At 32.7% G+C, this 18392-nt stretch overlaps 1 protein-coding gene across 2 annotated transcripts; it reads left to right on the top strand.

Moving 5' to 3' along the window:
• Nucleotides 1–12939: 12939 nt before the first annotated feature.
• LOC107914860 (receptor-like protein 15) lies at nt 12940–17229 on the top strand. 2 transcript variants are annotated; one of them, XM_041102199.1, is made up of 10 exons: nt 12940–13315; nt 13392–13478; nt 13563–13718; nt 13791–13856; nt 13932–14078; nt 14182–14256; nt 14340–14495; nt 14575–14721; nt 14817–16208; nt 16323–17229. In XM_041102199.1, exons 1-10 carry the CDS (start codon nt 12952–12954, stop codon nt 17072–17074), a joined length of 3342 nt encoding a protein of 1113 aa, XP_040958133.1. In that variant the 5' UTR covers nt 12940–12951; the 3' UTR covers nt 17075–17229. The 2 variants fall into 2 exon arrangements, with proteins under 2 accessions (XP_040958133.1, XP_016699398.2); XM_016843909.2 differs by having other exon boundaries at nt 14817–17229.
• Nucleotides 17230–18392: the final 1163 nt, after the last annotated feature.

Here is an 18392-nt window from a genome sequence, read left to right on the forward strand (position 1 = left end):
ATTATAAAAGTTTGGGGTAATTGTGTAAATTTGAAAAATAAAAGGGTATTAATTGTAAAATGGATTGGAATGTGAAATGTGATCTAATAATTGAAGAATTCTATATTTTAGATCAAGATCTCGTACATACTTGTGGAAAAGGAAAAATATGAATAGTCTTTGAACTTCAGCAACTACTACAATTCAGTCTTGGTAAGTTCGTACGGTTTAAATTTAACATTTATTTAATTTGATAAATAGTATAAAAAGATATAATATATATAAATTCCATTGTTGAAAATGAATCGTTATTTGAGATACTTAATTGAATTTAATAGCTCGAATTGGATAGAATGAAAGATAGAGTACAGTTGTGACATGGTATGTTGTAGTTGGATTGGAGTGAAGATGATTTGGAGGGTTATTTATGTTATTTTCCAAGTAAACCGAGGTTTAGCGTTTGTTTCAAATTCTCGAGTTATAATCTTTGTTGGTGTGTTTCGGGTGGATTAGCTCTTATGAGCACACTGGTGTGTTTCGAGGGATTAGTTCTTATGAGCACTGGCGTGTTTCAAGGGTTTAGTTCTTATGAGCACTGGCGTGTTTCGGGTGGATTAGCTCTTATGAGCACTGGCGTATATCAGGTGGATTAGCTCTTATGAACATCGGCGTGCTACGGTTGGACTGACGATGTACTCTTATCCGTAAAACGTTTGTTGGATTGGAATTTTTGGTAAGGTTACTTGTTGAGTAATTTTAATGAAATATCTATATTCATTTGAGCATTGAATTGATCGTTTATAATTTATCAATTGGGATTGTGGATGACAGGATACTTTCTTAGTTATTATTACTTATTGAAATATTACACTTATTTCGGTAAGATTTTTCGTTTAATACGTCGAACTTCCTAAGCTTCATTAAGCTTACTTGTGTTGTTTAATGTTATTGTAAATTCTCGGAAGGTTGGACAATCGGGTTGATACTCAAGTCAAACTATCCAGATCATCTCCGTAGTTTTTGAAACTTTTAATTCAAATTATATGGCATGTATAGGCTCTTATGTGGATATTGTTAATGTTTTTGGTTTATGTAAATTTGATGGATGATCTTTTGTGCAAATAACCAACTTATTTATTACATGAGAAAGAGGTATAGTTTTTATGCTAGTATGAATGGTATGTATTAAGGAAATGTTGTGATTGTGGTATATTTGATAGGCATTTTGGTTAGGTAATGCTTGAATGAATTGATGATTTGAATTGGTGTTTATTTTAATGCATTATTATATATATACTTGTGGTACCGATGATGGTACATTGGTTAGACACTTATTAGGTTGTTTTGGTGTGTTTTTGGCTTGATTAATGTCATTTTGAATTGGTATTTTGGTTGGTATTTGAGTTTCTTAAGGTCCAAGCAAACTTGAAATGGTAAACTTGTGTTTAAAGGTTCATTTTGGGTCCATACGGCTTGAGACACGGGCATGTGTCTCAGCCGTGTATGACACACGGCTATGCGACACAACTGTGTGTCCCTTGCAGGTTAAAGACATGCAAGTCAAGTAGTTACATGGCCTAGCACACAGTCTGGAACACGGGCGTGTGAGGCCATTTTGAGAGTTACACAGCCTGACACACGAGCATAAGGCTTGACCATGTGACCCAAGTCAATGAGTTACACGAGCATGGATATGGGCTAGGACATGATCGTGTATCCCTATTTCGAATGTCCACACGGCCTGAGACACCGGCATGTGTGATTAAATGCAAAAAGTACATATTTTATGTAATTTAATTGGTCAATTTATGATAATGCACCACTGATTTTCTCAAATTTACATTGAATCGTCTTCATGACCAGATCTTCATCCAGAGATCTCGAATACGACCTAGAGATTGAGAAATCGGCACGAGCACGACGAAAAGAGACAGAAGCTTTTAAACATGCAAGTAAAGCAGAAGTTGAGCTAGGACAAGGGATCCTAGAATCCGACATCGAAAAGTTGAGCCAAGCAATTCCTGCAGAGGCAATTCGACGTGGGAAACAAGTCGAGGTGGTTGAACCTGAGACCGAACCACTTTTTGAAACAAAAGAAGCAGAAGACAACCCCAGTGAACCAGAAAGGGTGGCAAACCGAACCATTCGTCAACTAGCCACTGCTCTCAATGAGCAAACATCGCTATGCATCAACTATCCAACCGGAGAAACCCTGTTCGAGTTGCAATCAGGCTGATTCACCTTTTGCCCACTTTTCGAGGCTTCAAGAACGAAAATCCACATGCTCACTTGAGAGAATTCCACATGGTCTGCTCAAGCATGAAACCTTAGGAAGTAACTGAAGATGAAATCAAACTTCGGGCCTTTCCTTTTTCTTTATTCGATACAGCAAGAGAATGGTTATTTTACTCACCCCCTGGTTCTATTGCAACATGGGATGACTTATCTCGTGCATTTCTTGACAGATTCTTCCCAGCATCGCGAGCAGCTGAACTTAGGAGAGACATAGTGGGAATTCGCCAAATAGAGAGTGGATCACTCTATGACTATTGGGAGCGGTATAAAAAACTGTGTGCAAGTTTTCCTCAACACGGTTTGACCGAGCAATCACTTCTTTAGTATTTCTACGAAGGTTTGCTCCCTATGGAAATGAAGATGATTGACGCTGCTAGTAGAGGGGAGCTTGTCAATATGACTCCTCAAAAGGCAAGAGAACTAATATCCACCATGGCGACAAATTCTCAACAGTATCGGCCGAATTCAGAACCCATAAGACTAGTTAATAGGGTAAACGTTTCATCCTTAGAAGATAAATTGGATAAGCTTACTAATATTTTTTAATCTATGCTTACAGAAAAGAAGAATTTGACCCAAATGTGTGGAATTTGTACTATGTCTGAACATCCGACGGATTTGTGCCCAATCCTTAAAGACAATTCAACAGCACTTATTGATGCTGTTAGAGGTTTTTTGGGACCTCCGCAAAGACACTATGATCCTTTCTCCAACACCTACAATCCCGGGTGGAAGGATCATCCCAACTTGAATTATGAAACTAATCCTTGATATAATCCATCATACCAATCAAGACCTTTGCAACCACCACAATAACAAACAAACAGAGTTGGACCACACAAATTAACCATTGTCTTAGACCCCAAAATAACCCCCTTTAAATCCCGACAGACAATATCGGTGCCAGAGATATTCGATTGTTTCTCAAAAGTAGTGTTAAAATTAATTTTAACTTTAGAAAAGGCCGGTGGTCGCCATCGTTCCTCCTCTATCCTCTGCGCAGGTATCTTACTGTTTACCCTATCCCAGTTACTAAGATATGCCTTAGTAAATTGTATAGTTTCTAACACTGATTGATGAAATCCTTTATGCAAGGCCTTATTCCGTCCCGTCCATATGACCCAAAAGCTACAGAAGATAAGTTTTCTCTAATGGAACAAACATTTGGCAAGTATTTCCCCTATCCACTGCCAGAAACTCTTTCCCATTACCCCCTAACTTTTTTGAACTCCTAGCTCACCCCAAATTTTTTAATTGTTGAACAATCCCTAAACGTGTGTTCTAGCGTCTCTTCTCCACTTTTTCACATTGGAAATATCCGAATTATACACTCGTCGAAACTTTAAATTGATAAAAGTCAGAATATAACTGTTATAAATCCTCTAGTTTGTAATTTTGATTTTCGCTGGCAAGTTTGTTTTTCATAGGCTTTTTAGGATAACTTTGTTTGTAATATCAATAGTTTAGGCATCTAAGCTAGAGGTCTCTTTCAATAGACATCTGTAATCGCTCTTCACTGTATGCTCTCCCGTTGGCTCCCCACTCCATACCCTACACTCCTCCCTCAGATGTCTCACCAGAGGAATTTGCAGGACTTGCTTCTGCCTCTTCCCTTGTAAGCAGAAGGTAACAAGGTCCTTCCACTGTCTTAAATTAGGTTCAATCAATTCAGCCACCTTAACTATATTGTGATTTTTAACTGACTCTTGGATTTTCTGATCTTTCAACCCAAGGATCTAAGCATCTTGCTAGATGGATATACAATCTTTACTACCCATTCTCCAAGCCATTCCATTCTTCAACAATTTTTCGTCACCCATACGCTCTTTCAAGTATAAGAAAGATAATTTCCTAACTCTGAATGCATGAACTCAACATTTGAATAGTATTTAGCTTTCAAAGTTCTAGTTATAGAAAATTTGGGTAATTCATTAAATGCCAGCCCTATTTTGCAAGAAGGGCCAAATTAAACTTAGATAAACTCCTAAATCTTATTCCTCCATCCTCCTTTAATTCACATAGTTTATTCCAATTGTACCAATGAATCCATTTCCTTCCTTTTTTGTTTTTGCCACCAGAATCGACTTATAGCATTTTCCATGTCATGACATAAAGAATTCGGTAATAAAAATAAAAATATGGTATAAGTTGGAATTGATTGCAAAATACTCTTAATAAAAACTTCCTTCCCTCCCTAGGAGAGTGTTCTAACAATAATTATTTATTCGTTTTGCAATCCTCTCTTTCAAACCATGAAAAGTCTGTCGTTTCTATCTCCCTACAATATTTGGGAGCCCTAAATACTTCTTCGAATTCATCAAACAGCACACTCTTAATAATTGAGCTATCGGTTCCTTTGCCTGCACAGAACTATTTGAGCTAAAAAATAATACTGATTTCTCCAAATTAATACTCTGCCCTAAATATTCTTCATACTTTTGCAAAATCTTTTTTGTCATATTTTTTCCCATTTCTGTAGCTTTACCAAATAACATACAGTTATCTGTAAAGAGTAAATGAGTAATCTCAAGACCCCTCCTACATGCCTTGACACTCTTTATTATCCCCTCCTATTTTGTCATTTTCATCAATTTCGACAGCCCCTTCCCATAAATCAGAAATAGATAAAGACTTAGAGGATCTCCTTGTCTGAGATCCCTTGTAGGCTTGAATTTCCCCTCATCTCTCCATTAATACACACTGAGTACGACACTGAAGAGATACAAGTCATTATCAAATCCACCTACTCACTCCCGAAAACCATTTTCAACATAACCTCATACAAGAAACCCCATTTAGCTTTATCATAAGCCTTACTCATATCTAATTTTAGTGCAAATGATCTCTCTTACCAATTCTTCAATGTTTCAAAAAATGTAAAATCTTATAGCCCAATAACACATTATCTGTTATCATTATTTCTGGAATAAAAGCACTCTGTACTTTATCAATACAACTTTCAAGTTCTCTTCGGAAACAATTAACCACGATTTTTGATATAATCTTATAGAGAACCGAGCAAAGGCTAATTAGGCCTAAAATCCTTTAAGTTATTTGGCCTAAAAATTTTCAAGATTAAGACAATAAGGGTAGAGTTAATAGTTTCCAAAGAATCACCTCCATTTAGAGCATTAAGACAGCAGCTCCCCACATCCTTACTTATAATGTGCCAAAAATTTTGGAAGAAAAATGCTAGAAAGTCGTCCTCTCTGACAGCGTCCAATAGAGCCATCTCATTCAAAACTGTTTGGATCTTATCAATTTTGTAAACCTCCTTCAATTCTCTATTCATGTCCTCCATAACACATCTATTCACACCTTCAATTCTCCCCTACTTGACTTGAATAAATTAGAAAAGTACTCTTTCATGATCCTTGCCATCTCACAGTACTTATCTATAGTAACCGAATTATCTTTCTTTTTTAATTTCTTAATATGATTAATTCGACGTCTTTAGGATGCAAATCAGTGAAAGAAAGTCGTGTTGCAACCTCCCATATTTAACCAATTAGCCCTTGATATTTTCTCCCAACATAACACTTCTTTATCTATCTCCATATTAAGGTCCAATTTCAAACCAATCAGGTTTCCAATTACCTCATCCATGCAATCCTCATTATTCAGCTTAGCCACTCTATTTTCCAACCCTCTTCTCCTTCCCACCTTTTTACCTTTCAACCAATTAGCCCAATTTTGGAGGCTTTTCCCCAAAGATGCAAGCCGATTAGGCACATCCCCACCACTAGTTTCCCACAAGCGTTGGATTTCCTCACACGAATCCTCTAACAACTACCATTGTTCAAACTCGAACCTCTGGACTTTTGGCCATGCTTCAACATAATCTGTCTCCAATAACATCGAGCAACGACCCGAAAAAGAATGTCTCAAATGTTTGACTCTATAATTTGAAAAAAGAGTCCCCTAATCCATATTTACAACATATCCATCTAAACGCTTCCTAATATTGTTCTCTGCAAAATTCCCTCATTCCTAGGTGAACCATGGGCTTACAAACCCCAAATTCTTTAGTTGAAAATGTTCCAAAGCTTCTCTAAATGCCTCCATTCCTTCTCTCTCCCTTACCACCCCCTTTTATTCTCGAAAGAATATAGGATCTCAGTAAAGTCTTCCCAACCAACCATAGCATGCTACGATCTTGTCCTAAAGCTTTTAAAAGGTTTCAAGTTTCCTCATTTTGATGCCCATCAAGAGAACCATAAAAACCTGTAAACCTCTACTTCTCATTTACACCCTCATCCTCCACTTCCACATAATATGGTTCACTGAAAAACTCTTCAAAGACACATTGGTTCCTTCCATCCTATACTTATCCCGCCTCTTGTACTCTCAGCTGGTACATAGATTCCATTATGCAAACCACACTTTCTTTGCACACGTTCCATTCTAATGCAGTTCAATTTTGTCTCAATTAAAAAGACCACTTAGGGATGATTGACTTTCAGCACATACTGAAACCTTCTATAAGCTCGAGAACTCCTCAATCCTCGGACAATCCAACTAAAGATTTTTATTGCATTGGGTCAGCTGACGTCGTGACGACTACCAATCTTTTATGTCGGCTAACTGATCCCCGAACCTCCCTACAATTCATGAGCTCTGAATTTCCAGCCTCTTCTGAAACCTTCAAAGAGAACCTCGGTCTCTTCTTTCCATCTGATTTTTTTATTAGCTTATCATCTGCCTCTTGCGTCCATTGTTTCCATTCAGTTCCTCCCCAAAACCCTTCATTCCCTTTTTGATTTCCCTTCCAAGTTAATCCCTAAGATAGAATTCACCTATTGAAACCCTCAAAATTGTGAACATATCTAATCCCCACCCTTTATTCCTCCCTCCACATCCTTCCCACCAACCCTTCTCCCAAAAGGACCGCCTCCATCATCTTTCCTCAACCAAATACTTTTGGTAATTGTCGCTCTCTTCCCTGGTGCCCTTAAGGATAGATCCCATCTCAATTCTAGGTATTGATTCCTTTTGCTACCTTAATAGGGCAAAACCTATCACCATGCCCAAGGCGTCCACGTAGGAAACAAAATAGGGTCAATTTTTCATACTGAAATCTAGCATAAAATTGCTTACCCGTCGATGTTATTAGTATTTTCCTCCTCTTTAATGGAACTCTAACATCCACTATAACCCTTACTCTCATATAATCTCTAAAACTCTTACTGATTTGCTTCGCACCATATTCCACAAAGGAACCCAAGAACACTCCAAACTGCTTAACAATTTCCTTAGAAACCATACCTGGCGACAAGTCATAGATCTAAACCGAGAAAAAAGAACGAGTCAATGAAACATCCATCGAATCCTCCTTCACCAACAGATGATTATTAAATGTCCATGGAGCACCATTAATAAACCTACTTATATCCACTTTATTATAAAATTTAAACAAAAACCTTTTTTCCCCAGATCTGAAATTAAAACCCCTCAAATCGGATGCCATAAGTTGGTCATCGTGTTCCTCATGGTCGGGAAGTATACCAAACTCATGGTAAAAAAAACAACCAACCAAGCAAACCTACTACCTCGATTATTCCCCCTTCGAACCTCCATCCACCATCCAAGCCTTTTCCTCCCCATCATCAAGTCACAGATCTGCAATACTGTCCTCATATCAAAGCTATTTTTCCAGCCAGGATCTAGATCCGTACTTTTAAACTCTCTATTATGACCAGAAGAAACAAATTCACAACAATCAGAACCCTAGGAAAAATAGAACCCTAAAAAACGTGTCACAAAGACAGACAAAATTTCAAAAAAAATTGTGCCAGTACGACAGGCAACATATATATACCCGAGAATATAAATATTAACTTAATTTGTTAAAGTTGAAATTATATTAAGATATATAGGATTCTATTAAAAAAATTCACTCTATAATAATTTTAAAAGTCTTAGTAATTATGATAAATTTTTAATTGTATTGCGAAAAAAATACTAAAAACTAAAAAAAAAAAAAAAATGAGAGGAAAAACTCAACCTTTCGCATCATCCATTCTTGCCGTTGGCTTAAAAAAAAAGCTCAGCAATCATTTTATAAACCATAATTATTTCAGATTGATTTGATGTTAATAAGAAAATGTCTCAACTTTTAGTTTAAATTTCAAAGTCATCATTAAAATGATTAATCATTACAGGAAACGCATGCAAATTTTTGGTATCAATTATGAGTTTCACAGCTATTCATAGGGAAATAAAGATGAATACCAAAATATTATTTACAAATTTCAATTTCTTTTTATTTGTGAGACATTATCTAAAAAACAATTCAGTATAACAAATATAAATTCTTATTAATCATTTGTGAAAATGATAAAATTAATTTACTAAATTTTGATTTAATGATATTGTTAGATGAATGTATTATATCAATATATAATGTCTAAATTTAAATAATTATTAATTTTTTTTTACATTTTTATACAGTTAAAAATATTTTATATTTATAACTAATTTTTTCTAATTTATAATTTGATATGAAGATTTATTATTGATTACTTTTATTGCTAAATAATATTCATAAATCCTTTTTCGTAAATTAAAATTTTTCCATTTATATTTTATTATTTAAATTATTGTCATATAATTATATTAATTATTGTGTCGATGTAATTATAAATTTGAGTTTTTTTTTTTTAAATTTAGAAAAGGTATATCTTGAGTTCAGACTCAAACTTGAATTAGTCTCCATCTCAAATTTCGGACTTAAATTTTTTACGATTTTAATTGTTACAAATTTAAATTTTTTCGGACTCAAATCAACACAAATAAACTTCAATTGAAACCTAATAAAATAGTTGTAAAAAGAAAAAAAAATATAGAAAATGCAAAATATGGATAAACTAATTAAAATACGACAATAAAGTGATTGAGAAATATTAACACAATTGCAATAAATTACTAACAAAAATAAATAAATAGAATAATATGTGAGACGCATAAAGTCTTGTTGACTCCATCTTGTGACAAGCATTGATTTTGTGTGAATGGGAGAGTCTTCAATTTTAATTAATGATAAACGGTGGCCATTCCAAGTTGATTTACGGTTCAGCCGAGCAATCAGATGAGGAGCACATTGAGTGATGAATATGTCTAAATAAAAACAAAACTAATTGTTTTCTTGAGACTGCAATTAGATGCTTCCCTGTTCGGTTGGGCAGGGACTTAGTAGTAATAAAAACAAAACTTGATTAGTGCAGATGATTGAGGTCACACAACTAGCTTTACCATGCTTCCTACGTTTAAGCTTTTCTTTTTCAAAGAACAAAAATGAAGTTCAATGATCAATGAATAAGTTATTATTTTTATAAAATACCAGTAAAAATAGAGAGTAGTAAAGTAATTATAGTTTTTTCTTAAAAATTAAAGTGATTGTAATTAATTAAATTAAATTAATATTTTTGATATCATGATTTGCATGAGTCTTGGTTGCATGTAATAACTATAGTTAAAACTTATAGACAATTAATATTTGATGTATTTCTAGAAATCTTATCGCACACATAAAAATAATATTTTAAAATAAAAAATGTATTTTAAAGTAACATATAATAAATAGTAAAAAGTACGGTTTGGAACTAGTTAATAGTAATGTATGAAAATGTATGATGCTAAAATGAAAAAAATAAATTAAATTGCGAGTAAAATAAAATTTAAATATAAAATGCATTAGATTAAGAATACTAAATGAATACAATTGTTTATCATTATTTTGTCAACAATCCTAAGTTAGTGTCGAATTAGTTTATGACACTAAACCAACATCATTAATATACGGAAATATCTAAAAAGCATATAACAAATAGTAAATGAAAAAGTTTTATATGTATGGTGTCATTGGTTCAAATCTCATTATATAAATATTTTTATTGATTTTAAAAAATATAAAAAGATAAAATCACTCATATATCATTTAACTTTAAAAATAATATGAATTTTTGAGAATTCCCTAACTGAATTGAGAGCCGATTGATGAGTAACACTAATTAAATAAATATAAACTTTTAAAATGATAAAAGAGAAATAATTACATGGCATCACCTCAGATATTTATTTTTGACATCCTTCAATTGAATAAATTTCACAGATTTAATATATTAAAAAAATTCAGAAATTTTGTCTCAAATTAGGTTCAGAAACGGAAAGGATTATATAAAATAGTGACGTCACGACATTTATATTCATTTTTTAATAGCTTTATGTCACATCAGTATTTTTATCCTGAAAAAAATTAAATCCAAATTAAAATCTTAAAATTCAAGATAAAATTACTGATTTGGCATAAAATAAAAAAAGGATAATATCTCTGTTTCATACAATCTTTTTTCTTCAGAAACTTACGTGTTTGAGAAGTGGAGACAAACTTTACGCATCTAATAAGCAAATAACGTGGTGTGGTCTTTAATTTGTTGAAAAATCTTAAGTAATTAAGTCATAAGAAGTTTGATGTCTCTTTAATAAAGTCTAAGGTTTGAATATGATAGATAAATGAAAATAGTGTTAATTTTTTTACCGCTATTTAGGGTGGGGTTGAATGAACGGTGTGTTTACTTGCGGTTAGTATAAAAATAAAAATAATGGTAAAATTTAATACTGAACAATATTGTAACATGAGTTTAAAAAATAAACTAAATTCACTGTACCTTAATAATTCTTGAGGCTCAATTTAGCATCTGTATACCAAAAGCTCTCTCAGTTGAATTAGAAAGAAGTAACCAAGGGCACATTTCTCATTTCAAAAGGCATAGATATTATATATACTAGTTTTAATGGAACGTGATACGTGATATTTTCATATGGTAATTTAATTTAATATTATTATATTTATATAAAATTTTAAATATAAATAAAACACAACATAAAATTTAAATTTTAATGTCGAACATAATGTTCCTCTATTTACTATTTTTATCTTTAATTGTAACTAAATTTTTTCAAATGTGAATTTTATAATATTTTATTAATTAAAATTGATGTATTTTTAATTAGGTATTAACTTGACATTAATTTTCAATTAGTTATTAAAAATGAATGATATTTATAAAAAAAATATTTATTTCTACTTAATAAGTTTTACAAATTTTTACTTATCATGTATGTAAAATTTTAAATTGATCGGATGTCTCTAATATATGGTCTTTATTAATATATATTTAATGATTGAATTTTTTTATATAAAATAAATAGTTACACAATTTTAATATAATTAAAATTTGACATGTATGATCTACATGAATGGAATATGCAATATGATAAATAGTTTACACTAATGTAAGTGGATCATTCCTCTAATATGATAAACAGTTTTTTTTCTTCTTCAAATTTTAGATAAGATATATCTTGAGATCAGACTCAAGCTTGAATCAAATTCCATCTCGGATTTCGGACTTGAATTTTTTAAGATTTTAATTGTTACAAATTTAAATTTTCTCGAACTCAAATCAATACAAATAAACTTCAATGAAATCTAATAAAATAGTCATAAAAAGAAGAAAAATATAGAAAATGCAAAATATGGCAAAACTAATTAAAATGTTATGAGAACAAGCAAAATGTCTTAATAAACAAACTAAAAGAAACCTAATTTTATAATTATGATAAGATAAATAAAGTGTTTGGGGAATATTAACACAATTGCAATAAATACGACAATAAATTTAAAATAATTACTAACAAAAATAAATAAATAGAATAATCTGTGAGGAGCATAACGTCTTGTTGACTCCATCTTGTGACAAGCGTTGAATTTGTGTGAATGTGAGAGTTTTCAATTTTAATTGATGATAAACGGTGGCCATTCCAAGTTTCCAGTGCTGATTGACAGATAATTGGGGGTTCAGCCGAGCGATGAATATGTTTGATGGAGATCCTCAGTCACAAATATCTAATAAAAACAAAAGCTCAAAAAATGACAAAATATATAAATGTTAGTGACTAAATTTATCATTAAATTAAATATTAATTTTATAAATAGTTTACACCAATATAAATGGATCCTTCCTCTAATAGTTATAATTTCTCTTTTGTAAGTTAAATAAATTCAATTTATTCATTTATATTTTATTTAAAATATTATTATAAAATTATATTAATTATTATGTTTATTTATTATAAATTAGGGTTTTAACCAAAATTAATTGAGGAAGTTGGGTATTTAAAAATTGGAGACAAATTTTTACGTATCTAATAAGCAAATAACGTGGTGTAGTGCTTTAATTTGTTGAAAATCTCAAGTCAAGAATTTCTGTCGCGGCATTCTATCACATCCATGCATTAATTGTACAGTGGAATTTTATTACCAAGAAAATAAATAATCATATGCAAAAGTTTTAATTGCTAAAAAATTCGATGTGTTTTAAATAAAGTATAAGATAGAAAGAAAATAATATTAAAAGAAATTTGGCTCCCGTTTAGAGGTCCAACCTCAATTTAGCATCTAGATACCAGAGGTTTTGGCATTTAATTAAAAGGAAAAAATAATTGTGGAAATATATCAACCCCAAGTGACAGGAGTTTCAAATTCAAGTGACACGTGGGGCATAACTAACGTATAACCAAGGGCACATTTCTCATTTCAAAAGGCATGCACACAGATATATATACGTGTGTATGTATGTAAATCAAGTGAAGTAATTTGGGTGTTGAGTTGAGAAAATGGGATCACTATGGACAAGGGTGATAGTAGTTATAATGATAAGTGTTTTGGTTTTAGAAGAAGCAAAGCGGAGTAATGGGTGTTGGGATGAAGAACGTACAGCACTCTTGCATCTTAAATCTTTCTTCAATTTGAAAATGATGGAAGAGGGTCCAGATTGCTGCGAATGGAAATGGGGATGGGTTGAATGCAATGTCACCACCAGACGAGTCACTGGAATCTACCTAAACGTCGCAAAGAATTACTTCAGTTATAAACTGAATACTTCTTATCTCTTTAATGCATCTATCTTTCTTCCCTTTGAAGATTTGAGGACTCTTGATCTCAGTTATATTGGATTCGCTGGTTCTGTTGAGAATCAAGGTAATTCATTTTCTCTGTAATTAAATTTATATAGATAGTGAATTTCATATAATTAAGAAAAGGTGTTCTCATGCAGGTATTGAAAAGCTATCCAAGTTGAGACATCTGCAGAATCTAAGTTTAGCAGGAAATGATCTTTTTACGGGTTCAAACCTTACTGATGGTAAAGTTATATAATGTCATGTATGTCTATATTAGATAACATCCTGAATTCATCTTCATATAATTACTTGACTCCTTTTACCAGAAATTAAGTTGCTTTCAAGGATGAGTAGTTTGGAAATTCTTGATCTAAGTAGAACCAACATGACCAACAATTACTTGTCCTATTTGGGTGGCTTTTCATCTTTAAGAAGTTTAACTCTCCAGGGAAATTATTTACAAGGAACAGTTGAAATTGAAGGTAAGGTTGGTTGTATAGCTTCCTTCAATTTTAATTTGTGTTGGAGTATAATACTGAATTGGGTTTGAACAGACTTTTATAATCTGAAGAAGCTGGATTTAAGTCAAAATGGAATCGAGACCCTCCAGTCTTCTTACGGTAAATATTTGCAAAAGCTATTTAATTACGTCTTCTTTCAACCAAGATGTTCTCATGCATTCAACGTATATGCAGGCAGTGGCAGGTTGATCAATTTACAAGAAATTGATTTGAGTTATAATCTCTTCGATAATAATATATTGGCGGAACTTGGTGGATGCTTAAATTTGAAGTGTTTAAATTTAAGGGGGAATCGACTAATTGGATCAATAGATGTTAAAGGTACAATTAATTAATTGAATTTAAAAACGAAAAATCAAATAAATAAATAAAAACCTCCAAAATAGACGTAGGAGCAATTAATTTTATTTTCTTAATCTCTCAGAGTTTTGTGGTTGGAGCAATTTGGAGAGTCTAGACGTGAGCCAAAATTGGGTGAACCAATTTGTGAGTTCTAAAGGTTGGGATTGATTACTAATGTAAATTCCATTCATTACCAACTACATGAGTTCATTAAATAGCTACAGTCATTTCCACTTGCAGAAAAGAGATGTTTCAAGAAGTTAAAATTCCTTTATTTAGAGGCTCTTTCAACCAACGGAAACACCACACTTGTATCACTCCTTGAGGCGTTTCCATCTGTTAAGACCTTGTTTTTAAGGGATAATTATTTCTTAAACAACACAGAGGTTAATCAACGTAAGTTTTATACACGCTTTTACTCGAGATTTTAGCATATATATGCTCAACACTATTTATTTTTTTTAACTTCATACAGAGTTGCATGTGTTGAGAAATGTGGAGAACTTAATCCTGGATTTTACTCCTCTGCCCTTCAACTTCTTGCAAAGCATTGGCATCTTGACTTCTCTCAAAACCTTGTCTTTGTATGGTTGTGGTTTGACCGGCACTTTACCCACTCAAGGTAATCATGCAATTACAATTCCCTACATCAATTCTTTCGAATTAATATTCCAAATTATCATAACTTTGAATCCACTACAATCTTTATTTTTTTAGGTTGGTGCTACCTAAAGAGTCTTGAAGAACTTAGTTTGAGAAGAAATGCTCTAGGAGGTGAAATTACTTCATGTTTGGGTAACTTGACATCTCTTCGGTACTTGGACATAGCCGGTAATTACTTCACTGGAATTGTTGCCGACACTCCCCTCACAAATCTCTCAATGCTTCAGTTTCTCTCCCTTTCATTTAATCAATTTCATGTTCCACTGTCATTCAAGTCCTTTGCAAACCACTCGAATCTTAAAGTCCTCTTAGCCAGAGGAAACAAGTTTGTTGCAGAACCAGCAACTTCCCAAACTTGGTCTCCAAAGTCCAAATTTCAACTTAAGGTCTTTGATATGTCGTCCTGCGAAATAGATGAAGACGGGAAACTACAACTTCCTAACTTCCTCTATTACCAATATGACTTGAGATACATAGATCTTTCTTATTGTAGTTATGGTGGAATAGGGTTCCCACATTGGTTGGTAGAGAACAATACCAGATTAGAAGATCTGCTCTTGATTGATACTTCAATCGTCGGTCCACTTTTCTTACCATCCCACCCTAATCCTAACTTGAAGACATTTGTTCTATCCTATAATCACCTGCAACACGAAATTCCCAGGAACTTTTGTTCTATTTTCCCAAATTTGGAGACCTTATGGCTAAGTGAAAATGCCCTCAAAAGTACTATTCCTGTTTGTTTGGGAGGGATGCAGCAGTTGATATATTTAGACATGTCTGTTAATAATCTTTCTGGAGGAATACCGAAAGAGTTGGCAATGAGTAGGTCATTGGTGTTTCTTGATCTTTCAGTTAACACATTGAGTGGCAAAATATTTCCTCCAATTTATTATTTCTTTAATTCATTGGCAGTGGTATTATTGAGAGGAAACAAGTTTGAGGGAGAGATTCCTGATTTTTCAACCATTAGCTCTACAAATCTCTACATGTTGGATGTAGGTTTTAACAATTTGTCAGGAAAGCTTCCAAAATGGTTATGGAAAAACACAAATATAGAGAGATTGGATCTGTCCAGAAACCATTTCGAGGGGTCCATTCCTATGGAATTCTGCAATTTGGTTGATCTTCTATTCTTGGACCTTTCTGAAAATCATCTATCTGGTACAATTCCATCTTGCTCCAATCTACAGAAGATAGGGTATGTGCATTTGAGAAAAAATAAGCTAAGTGGACCACTGTCACCTGCCTTTAATGGGAGTTCTTTGGTAACATTAGACCTGAGTGAAAACAGCTTAACTGGAGAAATTCCTGATTGGGTTGGCATGTTACCGAATTTGAGCATTCTTCTTCTAAAAGCTAATCAGTTCGATGGAGAATTACCTGTCCACTTTTGCAGACTGTATGCACTAAGCATCTTGGACGTCTCTCGGAATAAACTTTCTGGTCGTATACCGTCATGTTTGAGTAATTTAACTCTTATTCTAGGGACTAAAAGGGATACTAGCCATCCGTTCTATAATATAATTATGTATTCTGCTTTTCGCAATGTATTGGCAGGTAGTAGATTCACAATATATGATCAGATAAGCAATAAAGGTTATTACTATGATGAACTTCCAAGTTCACGTTCATATTTTCTTAAGTATGGAGCAGAATTTATAGAGTTTCCAACAAAGTACCGAGTATACACTTACCAAGGTAAAATTCTTGACTTGTTCTTTGCAATTGATCTCTCTTGCAACCAACTCACAGGGACAATCCCACCTGGAATGGGGAATTTGAGTGAAATCCGAGGACTAAACTTGTCGCACAACAACTTAACTGGAGCCATCCCTTCAACTTTCTCAAAACTCAAGCAGATTGAGAGTTTGGACCTTTCTTACAACAACTTAACTGGTAGGATCCCCTCTGAACTGACTGAGATGACTGCTTTGGCGGTATTTTCTGTCGCACACAACAACTTGTCAGGGCCTCTCCCCAATAGGAAAAATCAATTTGGGACATTCGAGGAGAACAGTTACAAGGGAAACCCTCTTCTTTGCGGACCTCCATTGAACAAGAGTTGTAGTGAAGGTACTCCAAGTGCTTCATCTAGCGAAGAAGAACATGGTCCAGTAGACATGGGTTATTTCTATATCAGCTTTGCAGTTTCCTATGGAATTATATTCTTGGCAACTGTCGCTGTACTCTACATAAACCCATACTGGAGACGAGCATGGTTTAAGTTTGTTGAAGACTGCAGCACCGCATGTTATTTCTTCATCGTGGATAGGCTTGGTCGTTTGCCCTGCTTCAGAAGAAACATGTAGCCCTATATCTTCCATGCGTGGTTCTAGACATTTGGTTCAAACATTGTATAAGATGGAAGTGTAGACTATATTTTGATTTCTGTATACTTTGCTTGGTAAAATAATTGTATCTGATTTCTGTTATGAGATGCAGTATAATTTAGATTCTATGTCTACATTTTTACTTTTTTATAAAATAGATCCACCATCTTCTCTTTGAATTATAAAGCAATAGTAAGAGTTAATACAAAAAATTAATTACTAAACCACTGCTTTAGATACACTGAAATGGTTAATAAAAAAAATTATACTAGAAATTTAATATACATTGCTTTTACTTTCAATAAAATTCACCTATCAAAAATAATAAAATTATGCTAGAAATAGTGACATTCCCATTTGAGTAATATATATATATATATATATTAAATAAATTTAGCCTCATAAGGAATTTAATTACTTCATTTTACAAATTCTAAAAACCAAATTCAATTGTTGACATCATAAATTTTTTTATTAAATTTAAACTCATTACAATATTTTTTTTCTTATTACATAACTATCAAGTGACTATTTTATTATTTTAAAAAGTTATATTTGCTAATTTTAAAAAAAAAGTAACAATATTAATAATTGAATATAAATTTTGAAATAAAAAAAATAAAATGATTAAATTCTTAATAATAAAATAGAAAAATTAAATATAACAACATAAGTGATTGTAACATATTTTAACTTAAATAAATGCTACCTACGAGGAATCTTAAAAAAACATTAATAGACAGTTACTAATTGCGGGTTTGAAAGTAAAAAATGTTTTGGTAATTATTCAACCACATAATGTTGATACTTTGGTTGTAAACAACATTCAGCCAGAAATAGTTTATTAGAGGTGTAAAAATAGAACGTTGATAATGACAATATATCGCAAAGAAAAGAGAAATAAAAATAAACAACACACAAATTTTTACGTGGAAACTCTTTCTGGAAATCACGGGTAGAGGAGAAGAAAATTCACTATGTCAAATTCAAATGATTACAAGAGGATTTTCAACTACATCTATTTATAGGTTGAAAAACCTAATTATAATCAAAGTCAAATATATTATGCTAATAAATGCTAAATATATTGTACTCATAAATACTAAATCTTCTAGAAAGAAGATATATTTTGTTCAACTTGACTTGCAAGCAATCTCTTAGAATTTGGGTCACACAACTCTAACAATCTCCATATTGACACAAATTCTCAACGAACAAGTTTTTCACCTCTTCCATAAAACCCCTTAAGGGTTTAACTTCAACAATGAACACCAACCAAGTCTAAGCAATGCTCAAA

This window comes from Gossypium hirsutum, chromosome D10 (assembly GCF_007990345.1).
Source record: "Gossypium hirsutum isolate 1008001.06 chromosome D10, Gossypium_hirsutum_v2.1, whole genome shotgun sequence".
NCBI classification, from domain to species: Eukaryota; Viridiplantae; Streptophyta; class Magnoliopsida; order Malvales; family Malvaceae; genus Gossypium; species Gossypium hirsutum.